The sequence below is a fragment of the Sceloporus undulatus genome, chromosome 5 (assembly GCF_019175285.1).
Source record: "Sceloporus undulatus isolate JIND9_A2432 ecotype Alabama chromosome 5, SceUnd_v1.1, whole genome shotgun sequence".
In the NCBI taxonomy this organism is placed as follows: domain Eukaryota; kingdom Metazoa; phylum Chordata; class Lepidosauria; order Squamata; family Phrynosomatidae; genus Sceloporus; species Sceloporus undulatus.
In genome coordinates, this window is record NC_056526.1 from 57,034,955 (window position 1) to 57,055,473 (window position 20,519).

Genomic DNA, 20,519 nt, shown 5'->3' on the forward strand with positions numbered 1-20,519 from the left:
CTTTACAATTTATACTTTTAGACAGTAATTCTAACAAACGAACTAAACTGCAATCGATATGCTTAAGTAAAGGTTATACGATTTTTTTTACAGATCATGCAAACAAAGCCAATACTATATGCACACATGTACACAGATTTGATATATTGATATAAACAACTGAAATATACTGCAAAAGACACAGAAGACAAAAATAACATTAAGAAAGAGACTGCCCAAGTAAGATTAACATGAAATAGTGAGAACATGGAACTATGGAAGTTCACCACCTTCTAATAAAATGTAACCAGTAATTGTTAGATTAAAACATCTTTCTTGTTAGAGACTTTTGTTCAGTTCAGAGATATTACTATATATATTGTGAGTACTACCAAGAAACTATGCTGCAATTTTTTGCAGATCAAGGAATCTTTCAAAGGTAAGACTTATGCAAACACAAGTAGAAAATAAACTAATGCTAGCAGATCCTCAAAATTATGTCCACAAGACACAGATCAACAACTACAGCAGAAACTGATGTAGCCTTTCCCTTGGGAAGGAGAATTACCTAGCTTTCTAGGTACCTAAGGCAGGTGAACACTTTCTCATCTACTAAATTATACGTTTTCAATACCTTTCAGCAAAGAATACTGAGCTTTTAGATATCTGGGTATGAACTGGTAGAAGATGCTGCCTAGTTTCAAAGATATTTTCCTAGTGGGAGGTTTTAGGATGAATACTCACACAGCTTGTTCATTTTCACTTTTTATTGCCATTGTTGAAGTAAATTCCTCCTGCCTCCATAGAACTTTATGTACAGCAGCATACTACACTTACAATATGACATGTAAGGATGTCTGAAAGGTCAACTATGGCACAGCAGGAAGAATACATTCATACGGAGAAGCAAGGATGAAAAAGTTTCAGAATACTGATTTAATAGCATCATCACATTGGCAAACACCTCTAGCAGGCACGTTACTTCCCTGAAGCACATGGAGAAAAAATCACCTGAAGGGACTAATACTGAAGAGCTCTTAAAGAGGAATAAATATGCTATCAGTGGAGAAACGCACTCACCTGCCTGGTGGCCCATAATCACCTCTGTCATATGGTGGGGGTCGGCCATACGGGTCTGAAGGTGGTGGACCACGGCTGTCTGATGTAGGTATGCCACTGTTGGCTGGTGGGGGGAAGAAAGCTGGATTCACGTGTGGGGCTGGTGGGGGAGCACCTGGTGGTGGCCCAGGTAAATGCGGAGGAGGAGCCAGTGTAAGGGGTGGTCCTAGTGGACCAGGTGGACGAGGGGGGAAAGGGCCAGGAGGTGGAGGAGGACCCTGTTGTGGGGGTGGAGGGCCCGGTGGAGGACCATAGCCTGGAACTGGAGGAGGAGGCCCAGGGGGAAGTGGACCCAGTGGAGGTTGACCAAAGGGTTGTCCTGGAAACAGAACTGGAGGAGGGGGGCGGTCACCACGATTAGGAGGACCAGTTAATGGAGGAGGTAGAACCTGGCCAGGTGGAGGAGGACCTGGAGGACCTGGTGGGCCAGGAGGACCTAGCGGTGGACGTGGAGGAGTCTGTCCAGCTAAATGGGAAAAAAGGGAGAAAATTAGTAGTTAGCATCCTTCAGGTAGGACTTGAAAAATTACTAGTAATAAGCACTGGAATACTTACTGATATTTGTTTTTGTGTGGGTGAAAGTACAAATATAAACATTAAATGAAGCATTCACAAAAACAATATGTACAAACGCAAACATCTGTCAAAAGATGATAATTTTAATCACAAAATGGAACGAGGCAACATGTACACAGCAAGAGGACACTACATCGCAAAAAGAAAAAAATGTAACCTCATACTATATGTACTCAACTATAAGTTGATTTCATGTATAAATTGAGGTCAAGTTTTGGGGCCAAAGTTATTGATTTTGCCATGACCCATGGATACGTTGAGGGTAAAACTTGGAGGCTCCTTCAGTTGCTTCATCGTTTCAGTTCTTGTTTCAGCCAGACACGTTGGCAGGAGAGGGACTCTTAAACAAATGGCAATACCAATAAATCACCTAGGACTCTTTCTGCTTGGCTCCAGAGAGAAATAAACTCCCCACTGCACTGCATGAGGAAATCTGAAAGAGCTGCTAGCACATTTTCATAGTGACCCATAAATAAGCCAACCTGGGATTTTGGGGTCAATTTTTTGTGCACAAATTTTTAGACTTATAAATGAGTATATACAGTAAACATTTCTTACAATAGCTTTTGTTCTTTGAGAATGGGAAAATATTGAAAATAAGCATAGCAGAATATACATCAAGAATGTTAATGAAACTATCCAGTCATTTTAAAACACACAAATATCTGTTCTTGAGACAGATCTCTTATGATAGCATAGGCTGCCTCAAAAAGAGTTTACTTATATGCTAATTCCATCATTTTATTCAAGAGAAAACCTAAGAGATGAGAACATTTTAAGAGATCTGTGGAGACCATCAGAACTTATAGGCTCTTCCCCACTTTCCCATTCCAGCAACAAGTATAAATGGGAAAAATAATTTGTATCCCCACTTTTTTTGGTTATTCTATTTGCACTGGATATGATTCTACTAAGCTTTTCAATCAATAAAGAATGCATTAGTATTTCAAAAAGAAATACTCTAATGCTCCAGTAACACAGCAACAAGTTGCAAAGCCAACCAGGGTTGCTACCAAAATTTTATTTTCCCATCTGCTGACCTTTCCTAAAAACAACTTTCACTGATTTTCCCTATGACCATTTATGCATATACTATATTACAAAAATGTTTTATTAAATAATTTTAAACCTATGCAAACACTGCATTCATTGTTTTACAACTCCAATGTGAGCTTTGTTAAGCATTAATTGTTAACTGAAGAAATGCACCTGTTTTGAAATTGCTGTAAAAACTACATCACAATTCTGAAAAGTGACTAATGATAGAATATTTTGTTCTTGCTGCATAGGTCTAATTTCCTTTTCCAGAAGTTGAAGAGTGGTCTGTATTCTAAATTGTATTTACCAATGAGTCTAAACTACTGTTTTACAAGAAACAAAGTTTTTAAAATATTTTTCTTTTTAACAATATAATTCTTCATATAAGGTCTGACTATCAATCTCATTTTTATTGGTAAGAGTATAGTAGTGGACTTTAAAGCTGGATAAAAGGAATAATGTTGGCTACTAAGTTTGTCGGTTATCATTTGCTGACCCCCATATTGACAAGTTTAACTCAACAAAAAGTATATCATTTTGTTTGGAGTCACCAACTGTGCAGTTGCAAGAAGATACTGAGCTTCTGCATAATAAAATAATTTCACATAAGGCACAATTTTATAATGTTTTATTGATAGCTACTAACTATACAATTTTGAAAATATCAATTTTTCAAAATCATAAGTGTGCATCATTAGATTAGTTTGTATGCTGCTACTTCTTTAACCTGACTGCTACAAAAGCAGACTATCATACGGCAGTGGCATTTCTTTAAAAATCCTTTTCATGAGGATAACCTAATCCCAGTTTTTTCACTGACATTCTAGACCAGGGGTCGGCAACCTATGGCCCGTGGGACGGATCCGGCCCGGCAGGGCCTTGGGACCGGCCCCAGCCCGGTCCTGCCGCCGATTGCCGCCCCCGCCACAGCTTCCGCGCCGCTCCGGGCGCCATTTTGAGTTCGGCCCCCCAGTTGTCTGAGGGACAGCAATCTGGCCCCCGGCTCAAAAAGGTTGCCTACCTCTGTTCTAGAGAGAGGTAACCTTCCCATTGAATATACATAAATGCACAAAATGCATGTAAAATGTTACCTGGAAAAGGCGGTGGGGGTCCTCCTGGTCCAGCTGGCCCAGGAAATCTATCCCCTCCAGGAAGGGCACCTGGAAAACGACCTCTCCCTCTGTTACTTGGTGGAAATGTTGCCCGTGAACTCCCTCCTGGAGGCCCAGCTTTTCCTTCCCCAGACATCTGGCCAGACTGTGTAGCTGCAACAGTGAAACAAGAATGTCTGATAAACATGGAATCAGAAAAGGCTTTCAAATAACTGGATTTTTTTTTAAATTGTCTTTTAATTTTGGATTGCTATTTTGCCTAATTTGTTGCATTTTAACTTATGGGATTTTTATATTTGTTGGCTATGTAGAATATTTTTAATCAGAAAAAAGTGCAGGCTACAAATTTCACTATAAATATATTTAAAAATCTGAATAAACAATTTGTGAGTTAAAACATGCCTTGCATATTAGTGTTTTATATTTATAGATTTTGGCTTGGCTCCAAAAAGCTGCTATAACTACGCACACCCAGACATGATTTTTGTCTTTTTCAGACCCCAATGCAATATTCAATACTACTTCTGAGGTCTACTTCAGAGAAAAAACAATTGCAAAGCCCTACCCAGAGACGCAGAAGCAAATGCACAAATCTTTGTATCCTGACCTTTGTTATTCTCTCAGTCAAAGTTACACTTTTGCAAGCATAGATCAATGGAATCCATCACCTACAGAGCAGGCACTAAAATACGAGACTTACTTGAATCCTATATCTATGACGCTTGTGATGATGAAAAATTGAGATATGCAGAATGCAAAATAAAGCATCAGCAATCTATGCTAAAATGCCTTTTTGTAGTTATCTTCAAGTGCACAGAATTTTACCCATTAGAAATTTAACTTCCAACTAGGAGGTTAAAAAAAAAGGACAGGAACCTAGCCCTTATATTATACAGAACAGCAAAAATGCATCTTCAGGGTAAGAATAAATTATTCATTATGTTTCCTGTTATAGTTCCTTTCTCCACATACAAGCAAGAAAAAAATCTAATTATACCATTAACAATCTTTTAATAATACTGCAATCCTTACTTACCATTGCAATATGCAAGTCCATTAGCTAAGGCATCTGCAAAGTTTAATTCTGAAAGTCGCAATCAGCTGTGAAAACCAGGGTACCTCACCACTTCCAGTTCCTTCTTTCTTTACTATAAGGAGCTTAGATGTGAGGGAGAAGTACAGCCCAGAACACAAAAACATTTTTGTATTCTCACAAATGGACACACATACAGTGGACCCTAGTTATACGCTGGGGTTTGGTTACAAGATCCCATGTGTATAACAAAATCAGTGTTCGCTCAAGTCCCATTAAATATAATGACATAGCGAAATGGTGTCTCTTATAAAAAATGGAAAATCAAGGTTTGATATTTGAAAATTATACTTTTTTGGAACATTTTCAAACCGTGTATGCTTGAATCCGTGTATAAAAAAATCCGTGTATAAGAAGGGCCAGCTGTACTACAAGACAAAAATCTCCTTCAGGGCTGCTCAAGATGACTAACCCAGAGTTCTAAGCAAACCAGCATGAGGCAACAACACAAAATTGCCAACTGTTCTCCATGACAACCATCTTAGAGAATTCAAATTAGGCCATCTATCATCTGAGCTGGCTAATGGTTTAATCCAGAATCCTGTGGACTGACTGCATAACACAGAAAGTGTTTTGAGAAAATGTGATGAGATTAATATGCCAATCCTGCTTTAAAGTAGTATTTCAAATGTATATGGATTAATCAGCTTTTTTTGTGTTTATATCTCCAAAAAGTTAAATTGTAGTATAAAATGTCAAAGGAAAAGAAATGCTCTTTTGTCTCCACAATACTGTGCTTTCAATATAATCAGAAGCAGTCTGAACAAACTATTTTTCAAATAAATCAAACTTCTGCTAGCAGCTCCTAAAAACCTAATAGCATTTCAAACACATCTACTTCCTTTGATAAAGTGAAAAATTTCTCTCTGAAATAAACTCTTTCATTTCAGTGAAATGAAAGGGTCAAGAAAAAAGTCAAGAAAAAACTTACTTTTTCTTGACTGCAGTTCAAATTGACTCAGAAACTGCTTATTACATGGGGTTACAACAGGATTTTGGCCATGCAATTCTCTTTTAGGTAAGAGATCCATCAGTTTTTTCGAAGATGTTTCAGATCCCACACCTACAAGAGCAAATCTGAAAAGAAACAGAAGAAATCAGTTTTGGTGTATGAATGAAAACAAGCTGTATAATTCAAACAGGATCACAAAGGATAAAATGAAATATTTTCAAAAAAATCAAGAAGATAAGATTCGAGTCTGTTTTTTGTTCACTAATGTTGGGGAAAAACTGAACATACCATATATGATAAACCTATAAGGCACCAACTAATGAATAAGAGACTAATTAACTTTCTAATACAGTATACAATGCAATAGTCTTTATCAGCCACACACAAGAACATCTCACTGTACCCTCCATTTACTATTGGCCATGCAATCCAAACCTTCTGCTACATCTTGTCTCCTATGCTCAGAACAGGCTCTTCTTCTATTATACCACCTTTTTTCCATACACACACACACACACACCCCTCCTCAAAACCAACTTCTTCAGCAATATTTTCTAAACATTGATGCTGCTTTTACTATTCTTCAGTGCATACTCCAAGTTAAACTTAGTCCGTCTTTTCTTCCTTCTGCCCTAGATCATATTCTGTCCAGAGAGAAATTAGAGTTACAATATGTCCTCCTTGGCTTCTTATAAGAGCCAGACAGGGGCTGGCCAAGTGGGTAAAGGGAGTGGCCAGTGCCTCCTTGCAACAAGCCAAGGTCCCAAAATGCCTATAGAAGGCACTTGTAAGGCATCTGTTGAAAAAGCCTTCCCTGAGACCCTCTCTAATGAGTAACTATCAGCCAGCATCCAACATTCAATTACTAGGCAAGGTAATAGAATGTATGGCGACCTCCCAGTTCCAGGACTCGAATTCCACTTAAATCTGGTTTCAGGCCTTGTTACAGGACCGACAGCTTTGGACACCTTTCCTGAGAAATGGAGCGTGTCCCTGTTGGTTCTGCTGGATCTCTCTCAACACCATCAAGCACGGTATCCTTCTGGGCTATCTGGCTGGCATGGGGCTTAAGAGGCACTGGTTTACAATGGCTCAATTCCTTCCTGGCAGGACAAACCCAGAAAGTGGCATTGATGGATTCCTGTTTGATTCCTTGGACAGCAGTGTGTGAGTTATCTCAGGGATCCATTGTCTTCCACATCCAATATATACACAAAACTGCAGGCAGAGGTCATCTGAAAGTTTGTTGCTCGGTCCCACCATTATGCTGATGACATCCAACTCTATTTCTCCATGGGAGGTTTAAATATTTTTTTAAATTATGATGACAGTGTTTGAGACATCCTATTATATTGTTGGCAATAAAATGGAAGAACACTGCATATAATAAAGAATACTGCATTTAATCAAGTTCTTACCCCTTGGACTGGCCATTAGCACGATTTTCAAAAAACTTTATCTCCAAAATATCATTTACACCAAGGGAATGAACGGCTTCAGTTAGATCTTCATCTGTGGTCCACTGGAAAATATTCATAATTTATGTCTCATTTGTTAACATAATAGCAAGAAAGTGTTAAACATTTCCACTACACTACCTGTAAAAGTAATCCTTAATGTAATGCACAACTGGACATCAATTTTGCATCTATGATCCATATTAAAGAATATCAAAACTGGTCTACTTTTAGCTTTCTGGAGGTTACTGCAATGTTTATTCCTAGATGATATTTTATAGATCAAAAATAATGTTATTATTAAGCTTTATTTATACAGCACTGTAAATTTACAGTGCTTATACATACAATTAAAATAGATAAAATAAATCTGCCTATGGTGTACATTCTACACAAATAATTAAATAATACATATTAATTCATGTTAACATTCAATAAAATAGGGCAGACAACAATTTAAAATAAGATCAGATAACAATCATGCAATGGCTGGGGACGCTTCCCAGAACAGTATAGTCTTCAACTCAGTTTTGGAGCTGGTTAAAGAGGTGATGACCCGTACTCATGGGGGAAGGAGGTTCCAGGAGTGAGAGGCAGCAAGTGAAAAGGGACGGATCCGGGACGGGGCAGTGAAAATCCTAGGCTCGGATAGCAGACCTTGATTACCAGAACGGAGCACACGAATGAGAAGGTAAGGAGAAAGAAGCTCAGATAACTAAGGAGAGGCCAGCCCATGAAGGGCTTTAAAAGTCAACAAAAGAAGTTTGTAACGAATACGGAAAGGGAGGGGGAGCCAATGGAGGAATGATAATAAAGGAGAGATGTGATCGAAGCGGTGAGCAGACATGAGACATCAGGGAGGTTGTGGGCATGGGGTAGCAGGATCTGGGCAGGGCAGTGGAAAATAGGGATTCTCGGAGACGTCTCATCCACAGGGTCGTCCTGAGTCCAAACCGACTTGAGGGCAGCTAACAACAATTAAAACAATACAAAGTTAAAATTTGAAACATACAAAAGTTTTTTTTAAAAAAACCCATAATGTTTATTTATAAATTTATTTATTTTATAAATAGTAGGTAGGACTACATATTGCTGATGAAGAAATAGTCCCCTAGTTGCCATTTGCTCAATTTTGATCAAGATTGCTTGCTGAAATGCATTCAAGGCAGAACGCGAAGGTTTCTAGCTAAACAAAAAGGTTACAGTGCTAAACTTGAAGATGAAGAAGAAGATGGGGGTTGATTGGGAGTTATGGGATTGTATATTTAATGTTGGATGTATATTTTAATGTTGTAAGCTGCCCCGGTTGCGTTGTGCACAGGGGTGGGATATAAGCTTCCTGCACAGGTCGAATAGAGATATCATCAACAAGAATAGAAAAGGAATATTGGACAGTAGGCTTTGGTGGAAAAACAAGAAGCTCTGTTTTGGACATATTGAGCTTCAGACGCCGGTGCTGTATCCATTGAGAAACAATTGTAAGACAAGATGAAAATTGCTGTTCAAGACCCGGTGGAAAGATACAGCTGAGTGTCATCGGCGTACAAATGATAAGAAAAGCCAAACAAACTAATGAGTTTGCCTAGTGACAGTGTGTAAAGAGAAAACAATAAGGCATCCAAAACAGAGCCCTGTGGAACTCCAACAGACAGCGGGACGAGAAAGGAAGCCTGAATGTTAAAAATGTTTCAATAATGTCTCAATGCACTTTGTTACATTCCAACTATAATTATTACTAATTCAACTCCACATTAGAAGGACTAAGGCCCACTAACAGAACACATAATTTGCATTCAAATGAAGGTATCAGGCATCTTCAAGTAGCACTCTAGTTAAAACTGAGCTGGACAGACTGACCCTCTGACATGGTACAGGTAGTTTTCTGTGTTTCTAGCTCAACACTCACCCATGTAAGATTCCCAATGTACAATGCAATTCTCTTTCCTGTATATGTATAGACAACATTTGGTGCTGATCCTTTGCCTACATCATCTCCGACAGAAGGTGGAAGAGAGTCCATATAATCACGATCCTCTGGTGCATCGCCGTTATTGGCAGATGGAGAGATAACGTCGTCATACAGATCTATTTGATCATGCCCACCATATTCAGCCTCCTACAAGACAAAATTATAAATAATCTGAATAGTCCATTTATATTTTTCTATGCAAATTGGAACACTTATTTATTTATGGTATTTACATACCAATCTTCACAATACATGTTGCAAAGCAGTTTACATAAATAATTTTAAAAAATCAATTGAAGTAGCAGAGAGCCAAGAAGACAAACAGATAGGTCCTTGAATAGATCAGACCAGACCTCTCCTTGGAAGCAAAGATGATCGAGGTGATACTATCGTATTTTGGCCACATAATGAGAAAGCATGGATCACTAGAAAAAACAATAATGCTAGGAAAGGTAGAGGGTAAAAGAAAGAGAGGAACAGCACAGAGAAGATGGAGGGGGTTATGGGCAAGGGCTTACAGGACCTGGGCAAGGGGTGGAGAATAGGGGTTCTTGGAAATGTCTCATCCACAGGGTCGCCATGAGTCGAGGTCAACTTGAGAGCAGCTAAGATCAACAAAGCAGAATGACAGCTTCTTTTCCAATGCTTATTACATATTGAGGTTACAAGTCTTAAAGTAATCCTATTTAAAATGGTCGGCCTTTGTTGTTGTTTTTTACAATAACCATAATACCCTAACAGCAGTACACCAAAGCATCAATTAATGATTTATTTTTATTCTTGTTTCCCCAAGAGTACATCATATTGAAAGATACTGTATATATTAATGTATAAGTCTAGAAATGTTAGTTAAAACATTGGCCCCAAAAACCAGAATTGACTTAGTACTGTACTGTAATTCTAATTATAGTGAAAGGCAAGAATACAATGTCCCCTCTACTCTCTCATCCAGCTAGCCTTTAGTGTGAATACAAATAGTTATGCCTCCTGGAATTTAATAAGTTCTTTGGCAAGGTTTTCTTTTGCTTCATCCCTTAGAACCTTTGCTATATGCCCCTACGTTTTACCCTCGACTTATCCATGGGTCATATCAAAATCCATAATTTTGGCCCCAAAACCTGCCCTCGACTTATACATGAGGTCAACTTAAAGTCAAATACATACAGTAATATATATCTACATTCTGGGGCATCACTACCATCTTATTTTACTAATATATCACCCACAAGGTTAATGCTGATTCACAGCAGTTTCATCAGGATCTGTGCCTGTCCCAGAGATTAAGCCTAAGGATTTTGTAACCAAGTACCAAATTACAGTTTCACAATCTGGTTACATTCTTTTCTGCGTTTTCATAATGTAAGTTAACCAGAGGTAGCTCAGATGAGCAGAACATAGGGGGAGGCTGCTGCTTACTACTTGTTCTTATGACTTATGGCTTAAGGTGAAGCCTATCACAGAGTTTTCTTGGCAAGATGTGTTGAGAGAGGGTTTATCTTGCCTTCCTCTGAGGCTGAGAATATTACTTGCCCAAGCTCACCCAGAGGGTTTTCCATGGCTGAGTGAGAATTTGAGACCTAGTCTACTTTCATAATCTAATGCTCAAACCACTACACTACACTGGCACTCTTCCCCTTCCTCACCATTTCCCTATCAACTGTTTTTCCCTCTGAAAAATCATCCCACAGGCTGCTTCTGACACCCCACTCCCACAACAAGGCAACAGGAGCAGTTCAATTCTGAATTGAGAGAAAAAGGCCTTGCAAGCAAAGACTACAGTTGGTACTATCATAAGCATATCCAGTGAGGACTCAATAGGGTTTTCTTAGCAGTTGCTTGCACAACATGGAATTCCTGCTCTAATGAGACTCGTTTGGTCTCCTCTGTTCCCCTTCCACCAACAGGTGAAGAGCATTATTTTTATCTAGACGGGCACTTGGCTATTCAGTGGTTGATGCAGAAGGCCTTTTAACAGGGGATGGTGTCCTTTTATTCTGACTGTTTTCTTTTAAAACAGTGGTCCCTAAACCTTTTCGGGCTATCACCCCCTTTCTTCTTGGGCGACATCCCTAGTGCCCCTCCCCAGGGGTATTTCTTGATATTAGTTCTACTGTAAATTTAAAAGAAACAATCTCGCTTGTTGCTCCCTTTGCACTTGGTCACCTTGGGAGCAGCTGCCAAGTAGCTGGCTGTGCAGCAACCAAGAAGCCTCTCACCTGTGCTGGCCTTGTGGCAAAAGTCCGTGTGGGCAAGGGGCTTCTCAATTGCTGCTCAGTTGGCTGCTCCCAAGGTGACCAAGTGCAAAGAGAGAAGCTTCTCCCCAGTGAGGAAGACTCTCAGTCCTTCTTTTTGGGGGCAGAGAGGGGTGCAGCCGGTGCGGGTACAGAGGCGGCATTGCTCTGCACAGGACAGTGGCATGGACAAGGAAAGGAAGATATTTTAACTATAGGAGCTGTACCAAGGTGAAAGATTCTTTCCAATACTCCTCCCGCTCCTTCCATAGAGACATGTCCTCCCCACACAGCTTCCCCGCACCAAAACAACATTGCTTCTTCTGCTACCTCTTCTCTCTGCCAGTCCAATGAAAGAAAGCAAGAGCTCCAACCAGCCAGCCAAGTCCCAGCAAAGCTCACAAAGTCTCAAAGTTCCTTTTTGTCACCATTTCTTCCCCACTGCCACATGCTCTAACTCTTTGCTCCAGACAGTCAGTCAGTCAGTCCCAAAATCACACCGCTCCAAGCCACAAAAGCAATGCCCTGCACTCATGAGTTTCCCATCACTACTAGCGAAAGATGCAGCTAAGGGAGTGAGCTTGCATGGGCATGCCAAGAGCAAGAGACAGCAGCACCACATGAAGCAATCAGAGAGGCTGCACTGTGATTTTAAGGGACTCTGAAAAGTAGTGTCATGCAACCCTCATACCTACCATAGTCCTAAAGTCTTGCGCACCAACTGAATCCCTTCTGATACCCCTTTTTCTCTCACTGCCCCCCTGGATCTTTCCACTACTCCGGGGGGGGGGGCACAGTGCCCACTTTGGGAATCACTGCTTTATAAGCCTTTAAATCATTTTCAACTAGTCCTGTTTTAAAAGGACAGTTTCTTCATTTTTATCTATTTTTATGATCACTCTTGTCTTTATATTTTGTTCTAATCTATGCTGAGAGATGAATTGAAGCTCACACTGGGAGAGATGTGGGATATCAAATACACAAATAAATAAATCCAGTAATTTGGGATTATTTTTAAAAACAGTGCTGGCTAGAGATGGGGAATTATTCGTCATGCTAGATATAAAGGCCCCTAAATGTAAAGTAACATAACCAAAGTGACCTAGCAACAAGAACAATAAAGTAGTCTGTTTCATGCTGTTGCAGCAAAAAGCCGATGCTAAAATGCTGCTTTCATTGACCTTGAGACTCAGATAACAGCAAAAACAAAAGTTACAGAGATCTACTCTTTGAAAAAACAGAACGCATAAGAAACGCTGAAGCAGTACCTGGTGCGCATGCTGTAGTACTGAGGGGCTCCACAGGATTCCTTGCTTGTCTAAAAATAAAAAGCTAGAAGCTATTGTAAAAAGTCAAGAAAAGGGCCTTGCGGTAGAGGACTCATCCGGAGGTAATTTTTACTGACCATAGCAAGCAACTAATGCAAGCTTGCATTACTCATGGGTGACTGCCTGCCCATAACTCCACCACTATGCCTCTCTCATGTTCTCAGGGCAAGCTTCCCTTCTTTCTCATTCAATTGCTACTGCAACTTTAATGCAAAGAAAGTCAGACATAGGGTCTCCTTGGCTAAGTGATATTTTATTCAAAAAGAGCTAGCTTCCAAAAGATAAATCCTTACAAATAATAAGTATACTAAGCTGTTGTATTAAAAAACAGATGGGGGGGGGGTTTAATTGTCTAGATAATGTGATCACTAAGGAGGCATTTAATACATTTTATGAAAGCAAAAAGCCGAAGGCAACCCTGATGGCCACTTAGTTTCATTCAAATGAGTCTATAAAGATGAGCAAAAATTAATGTAACATATGTGCTTTTGAGTCACTTTTGACTTAAGGTGACCCCATGAATTTCATATAGCATACAGCACCTAAATATAGCATACAGCACCTGCTATTTCCTGGCAGCTTCTCTTCCAAAAAGTGAGAATTGACAAAACACCCCTAATTTGTATACATATAATAGGAAGCAGAACTCCAACGCAGAACAAATCTAAAGGTTTATATCTGTTTTATATATCAGTTCTGTGACTATGCCTACCCTCCTCTGATTTCTTGGAACTACAGCTTGCTGAGGATGATTAGAATTCATTGTTAGAAATATCTTTTGGACAGCAGTCAAGGCTGGTGGAAATGTTTTCAGATAACTCAAAGAACAAGGTTCAAACTGCATTTTCATTTAGGCAGTGAAGTTTTCAAAATCTGACAATTCACACACCACTGATGACACAAATGCATTTCATTACCTGACACTTGATGCTTCAATGAGTGCAGCCGCCTGTAGTGATGAAAGGCTGCAGATGCATCTGCTCCATCAGACCTGGGGGGGGGGGATGCTCCCTACATATAGCCCCAAATTAAGTTAGATCCATAAAGTCTATCTCCCCTTACATAAGTTTATCTTCCCTTATAGAGTTAACTATAGTGTTGGAATAATATACATTATACAATGCTCCCTATGGTTTTTGCTTGGTTTTACTTGTTACAGAATTCTCTCACCAAGTAAGACCTGGCCCTTTTTTTGTCATTTCTCCCACCAAAATAGGAAAGGAAGTTAGGATTGCATTAAATCACCAAACAGTAATAAAACCTGTCACTCCATTTACCATACGCAAACATCTTCCACAGCTTCTAAAAGCGAACGCAGGCAAGCTAGTGGCTTCAACATGTTTTGATTACAGCTCCCATAACCCTTGGTGAGAGGCTATGCTGGAAGAGAACTTCAAAACACCAACGGCCAAACTGAAAAGGTGCTTTTAAGTTTCTGTTTGGATATTTTTCAGAGATGAAAAAACACAGCCAAGAAAGGATGAACAAATTCATATGCTGCCCAGGTTGACGACTGAACCAAATATGCTATCAGCTCACACACAAGTGAATAAAATGTCCCTCACAACTGCCAATCACACACAGTCTCCTAGATTTTTCAGGAATAAAACCTCTTTTCTAATTTATTGATTGATTTTTAACATTAACAATCTGATACATCCTCAAAAGCATTATAATAAACATTCAGAAAACACACTGAAAGAGTACTTTCGAAATAAAGAGAGAAAAGAGAAAGAAGAGAAAAGAGAGGAGAAAAGGATGCATATAATTTAAAAACAATAGTGGTTTGAAACCCCCCCCCCAAAAAAAATCCTAACTGCAATGAAAAGAAAAACAATAGAAGGGGAGAAAGTGTGAGCAGAGCTAAGGAAAACAGAGAAAGGGAATGCAAATTATTCTAAACCAGCTTTAGGGGAAATAAACCCTAAGGTCCTACAATTGCAAAGGAGGACAAGGCACCACCCGATGCAGAACATTTGAGGAAAAGCCTAGGACATGGCCAAATAAAGGCTTGGGGAAAAAACCCTAACATAGATGCCAATACCTGCTTCTTAATCATGCTCAAAATGGAGGACAATCTGGAACTCCTCCTGGGCAGAAGAATGAAATGGAGGACACATCCTGGAAAGGGGAGGTGTGTGTTCGGTTGCCCTAACATTTGGGGATCCTTCCTGGACATAAGGCTGAAATGGGAGATGTGTCCTGGAGCAGTGACATTGGGGAATCCCTTGCCTTGCAGCTGAAAGGGGTGTTTGGTCACCCTGGCCTTTGGGCATTCCTCCTGGACAGAAGGCTAAATGGAGAATGGGCCCTGGAAGAGGAGGATGTGTTCTTGGTCTGCCTCCATCTGGGAATTCCTGCTGGACAGAAGGCTCAAATGGAGGACGTGCTGCCTGGCTACCCTGGACCCCTTTCTCCCCAGCCTCCTTTGAGAGAGAGAGAGAGAGGTTTGGTCCTGAGGGGCCATAAACATCGCAGTTCCGCAGAAGAGCCTGCCTGACCTCCAGGGAGAAGGAGATCTGGGCAACAACAAGAAAGAAAGAAAGAAAGAAAGAAAGAAAGAAAGAATGAATGAATGAAAGAGGAAGGAAGGATAAACAACCACAACTAGGGCAATGTGAGGAGAAAGGCAGAGAGAAGGAAGGAAGGAAGGAAGGAAGGACAATCACAACCACATCCAGGGCAATGTGAGGAGAAAGGAAAAGGAAAGGAATGAAAGGAGAGAGAAAGACAAAGGAAGGGAGGGAAGGAAGGAAAGAGAGGGAAGGAGGGCAATCGCAACCAGGGCGAGGTGGGGAGAAAATAGGGGAAAGACGGAAAGAAAGGAGAAAAGAAAAGAAGAAAGGAAGGAAGGAGGGAGGGAGGGAAAGAACGGGAGCCGAAGAGCGGGGTATAAGTACAGTAAATACATATTATTATTATTATTAATATTCTATTAAGGAAGGAAGGAGTGAGGCCGGGAAGCCAGCACAGCCAGGGCAATCTGAGGAGAAAGGCGGGGGAGGAGAGAGAGAAGGAGGGAAGGGAGGGAGGGAGGGCCCCCTGCGGCCCCATTGTTCCCCTCCCCGGGGCCTGGCTGAGAAGGCGGGCGAAGGCCAGGCGCCGCCACTCTAGGCCGCGCCCCCTCCTTCCCTGGAAGCCTAGCCAGGCCTGGGCGGGAAAGTGGGGCGAGAGAGGCTGCAATGGCGGCGGCGGCGGAGGCGCTGAGGGAGGCCTTGGGAGGGCTCTCCGCCCGCGGCGCCGGAGCGGGGCCCACCTGGTTGAATTCCTCCCCCACATCGGCGTAGATGTCTATGTGGTCCACGCCGTCCGCCATATTCCGCCTCTCCGCCTTCCCCGCAGCCGCCAGCCCCGCCCGGCACCGCAGCCGCCGCAGCCAGCGTCGGGAAGCAGGGGGAGGGCGCTTAGGCGTCACTTCCGGGAGCGAACAGGGCAACTTCCGGCAGGCAGGCTTTTGTGTAACTAAGCCCTCTCTTCTTCGCACCCCTCCGCCAAGGCCACGCCCACCGAGGGGTGGCCACGCCCCTCGCCTCGTCCGTTGGGTTGCTGCTGCTATGAGTCCCTCTTTGTCCAAAACGAAACACACTGCAGAAATATAATCCCAGTTTGAGGCCTCTTTAACAGCCCTGGCTCAGTGCTACTGAATCATGGGAGTTGTAGTTTCTTGTGGCACCAGAGCCCTATGTAACTCTGGCAGAAAAGGCTAAAATGTCTCACAAAAACTACATTTCCCACAACTCCCTAGCATTATTGAGCCAGGGCAGTGTAAAGCGGTCTCAAACTGAGATTGTTTCTGCTGTGTTTTGGACCACCTTTAGACTCTCTTTCTCATATATATATATATATATATATATATATATAGTGTTGCTATTCTCCTTTTAACTGCTCTGGCTGCCTGCTGTTGCATTCTGGGGTTTGCCTCTCTGGCTGAGAATTCTCACTAAACTGCAAATCCCAGAATGCAAAGCAGTTAAAAGTGGAATAGTAGCACTATATAACAGTGTAGTGTGGTAATCTCTGTTGTTGTTTTTGCCAATTATTGGGGTGGGAAGTGGAGTCGAGTCTCAGTCTGCATCCACACTGCAGAAATAATCTAGTTTGATGCCACTTTAATGGCCATGGCTCAGTGCTATGGAATTCTGGGAATGGTAGCTTTGCTCTGGTGCCAGAACAAACTAAAATCTCATAGCATTGAGCCATGGCCATTAAAGTGGTGTCAAACTGGATTATTTCTGCAGTGTGGATGGAAAGAACCAGGGTGCTGCCTGTGATGTTGTATGCCTTCAAGTCGTTTCTGACTTATGGCAACCATAACTTGCTGAACCTGTCATGTTTTTTCTTGGCAAGTTTCTTCAGAGGGGTTCTTGCCATTGCCTTCCTCTGAGCGTGACTTGCCCATGCTCACCCACTGGGTTTCCATGAAGGAATAGGAATTCGAATCCTGGTCTCGAGTCGTAGCACAACACTCAAAACACGGTGCCACACTGGCTCCTCTGTGAATGTATCTCACCCTTTTAAATGTGTCTAAGGAGTTTATCACACAGGGAAAATCAGGGGTTTAAACAGTTAATGTTTCGTGAAAATCGCACAATTGCAATTAAGATTTTCACACACATAGCGATTAAAGAGTCATTATCCTGGGAATAACCAGCAAGAAATCATTCAAGGTATTTCCCCGTGAATGATTTGCTGCTAGTTATTCCCTGATTATTGCTGGGATATGACTCTTTAATTGTGACATTGTGTGAAAATCTAATCACAGTCACGCAATTGTCACAGGATATTCACTGTTTAAGCCCCCAATTTTCCCTGATTTTCCTCATGTGATAAAGTCCTAACTCTTTGAAATTTTCCCACATTAACCATCATAACGATATCTTGTGGCATTTAACTGTGATCTGTATGAATACATACAGTGGGCCCTTGGTATTCGTTGTTTTTGACTATCAAACCTCTATGGCACACTGGCTCTACCTAAGCTGTAACTGTGAGGTAAATGATGGGCATGAAGGGCACACAAAAGAGATACAAAACCTCAACCCAGCTTCTGTTCCCACTAGAGTTAGACTCATTGAATCCGTTGGATCTACCAAAATGCAGGCCCATTCATTGAAACTGGATAATAAGATGTTAGAATTTTTCTTCTGTTCTTTGCTATAAAAGGGGCTGGTTCTTTATCAGACTACTAGTTCTTATGTGTCTTAAAAGTGACTCTGACTTATGGTTTTCTTGTCAACATTTGTTCAGAGATGATTTGTCATTGCCTTCCTCCAGCTGAAAGTGTGACCAAATGGGTTTCCATGGCTGAGCAGGGTCTAATCCTGATCTCAACCTAGTTCAACACTCAAACCACTACACCACACTGGCTCTGCCTCTTAGTGCTAGACAGAGATCCGAACAGTTACTGGATTTTATAGCTTCAAACTGAGATCGTATATTTCTTTTTTTCTTTCGGAGTCCTATGGCACGTTAAAACATTTGGTGACATCCTTTGTACCTATCCCAAACTAATTTCATTAAGACAGCTTTTCTGTTCTCTCATATAAAACATAGAAGGTACTCTTTCGTGATGCTCATAACTTGTTTTTCTCCCCCTAACCCCAGATGTTTTTGGTGAATACAGTATCCATTGCAGTATTTGGGGGGGGGGGAGTCTAGCAAGTTCAAAAATGTCAGTGCTCAATCACTGTCACACTCTATAAAGTATTAATGCAACACTAGTTTTCTGCTAATAACAGATTTTCTGAATTCCATTGAACTGCCATACATTGTACAGCAGATGTCACTATAACAAAAGTGAAAGTAACCAAATTTAACTCTGCTATTCCTTTCACCTCCAATTCATAATTCTGTAGATATAAAGTCTACAATACTTGTGTGAAACATGGTTTTTCTCTCAAATATCTTACAGATATTTTGTGTATGTCTCCAACCATTCATATACACACCCACCCACCGACATGTACATATGCATACAACATTGTTATTGGAACATTTTGAATTTCAGTTGGGTTTGTGTTTTTATATTTTGAAAGTGAAAGTTTTGGAAGTTTTTTAAAAACCATACTGTTCCAAAATGGTATACAGTACTAATACTGCTAGAGTTAAAAGGTAATTTGAGTTATAATAGCACTTGGTTTAAAATTACAGTTCAGTGTTTCAAATGTAAAGCAAGACAACAGGTGAAACGATGATAAACTGACAAAGCATTAAAACTGCTAAACTAAATTAAGCAGAAATGTGACAGCAAAATAAATACATATTTATTTTATTTCCCTCTGAAACGAATTGATAGCTTTGAGTAGAAAGAATTTTATACACTCTTATAGTATTTACAACAAATAGTATTCTGCACTGAATGCCCCTCCAAATACTCCAGAGACCTAAAAAGAGGTCATCTTCTCAATTAACATTAAATTGCCTTCTTAAATTGTTGTCTCAAAAGGTAAGGGAGAAATAGACCAAAAGCCACTTAATAACTTCAGAAAAACTGGCAGACAAGGTACATGGGTAAAACTACTTAGAAAAGGAGGCCCAGCTAAGTAAGACTCCCAAGTTACTGTCATTTTGAAGCATCTGCTCTTCTGATATCTTAATTCCAAAAGCAATTTCATTCTCATTAATTTTAGGGGAAGTGCTGGGATTAATTTCTAAATACATGTGCTTAGATTCATGGGATTAGTGACTACATTTCTTATGAATCTGGGTAAAAAGTACTCCTCCATGTCTTACTTTCTATTACAGTATATTTGTGTACATTTGAGAGGAATGGATTTTTCATGGGTAAAAATATTAATATTTTCATATTTAGGCCTAAAACAAGTCAGCAAGGTTAATTCCTAAACACAGCATACCATGGGAAGAATACATTTTAAGTATGCATCCATTAAAGACATACTGTACCTGAGGCATCTGTGCTGTATGGATACAGGTATCCATGCAAATGTATGGTCTGGTCAATAGGGTAATTGTGACAGTATTTTGGCATTAATGGTAGATGTTTAAGAAGTCATGATGGAATTAAACTAAAACATTTTATTTAATGTAAGGTGCTATTGGGTCCAACCCAGTCAGGATGGCAAATGACCCAGATAGCTGCTACTCATATTTTTCATGTATTTCTAATAAATGCAAACTAACCCAGGAGTCAAGACCCACCACCAGAGTAGCAGTCTAGGTGCAGTGTAGTGATCCAAGGAGGCAGGCCAGAGCCTGAACCAGAGACATTTAAACCTTGTCTAGGAAGCAAAAGGCGGAGAAAAAAGAATGAAGAGGGTAGGAAAGAACTAAGGAGGATATCACACGACTGAAATTGGAAGTATAATCCAGTGTCATCCTGAAGGCAATCATGCGTATTCACGTTATTGCGTGAAAGGTTACCACACGCGATTGCTGACAGTCCGGACACGCTCCGAACACAATCACGTGTCAATCCACAGTTAAGTAAATTCGGTGAACTAGCAAAGTCACAAACCCTACTCCTAGGCAACTTAGCCTCAATGTGCTGTTGTTTGGTGTGATGTGTATGTCTCCTTTGGTCCTGGTTCCCCCTGCCCAATCTGGAAGGGGGGTTTCCCATGAAGCCATGCTGCAATTCCACTTCAATTTTGCTTCCGCTTGACCTTCACCGTTGCTGAGGGGGGGGGGGGCTGCTGCCTGTTAATT

General features: G+C 40.8%; 1 protein-coding gene across 8 annotated transcripts in view; it reads right to left on the reverse strand.

The window, feature by feature from the left end:
* The window catches only part of CPSF6 (cleavage and polyadenylation specific factor 6), a 36,863-nt gene extending 20,597 nt beyond the window's left edge, over positions 1 to 16,266 (reverse strand). For 4 of the 8 annotated variants that reach the window (XR_006103957.1, XR_006103956.1, XM_042466841.1 and 1 more), the window contains exons 1-6: positions 16,111 to 16,266; positions 9,233 to 9,442; positions 7,288 to 7,391; positions 5,849 to 5,994; positions 3,804 to 3,977; positions 1,060 to 1,564 (exon numbers count right to left, since the gene is read on the reverse strand). Coding sequence is in view for 6 of the 8 variants with exons in the window: in XM_042466841.1 (XP_042322775.1) it covers positions 1,060 to 1,564; positions 3,804 to 3,977; positions 5,849 to 5,994; positions 7,288 to 7,391; positions 9,233 to 9,442; positions 16,111 to 16,170 (1,199 nt within the window). In the remaining 2 variants the exon portion in view is untranslated. The remainder of the gene's footprint in view (positions 1 to 1,059; positions 1,565 to 3,803; positions 3,978 to 5,848; positions 5,995 to 7,287; positions 7,392 to 9,232; positions 9,443 to 16,110) is intronic. The other 4 variants (XM_042466843.1, XM_042466838.1, XM_042466844.1 and 1 more) reach the window with 2 other exon arrangements.
* Between the last annotated feature and the right edge of the window lie 4,253 nt (positions 16,267 to 20,519).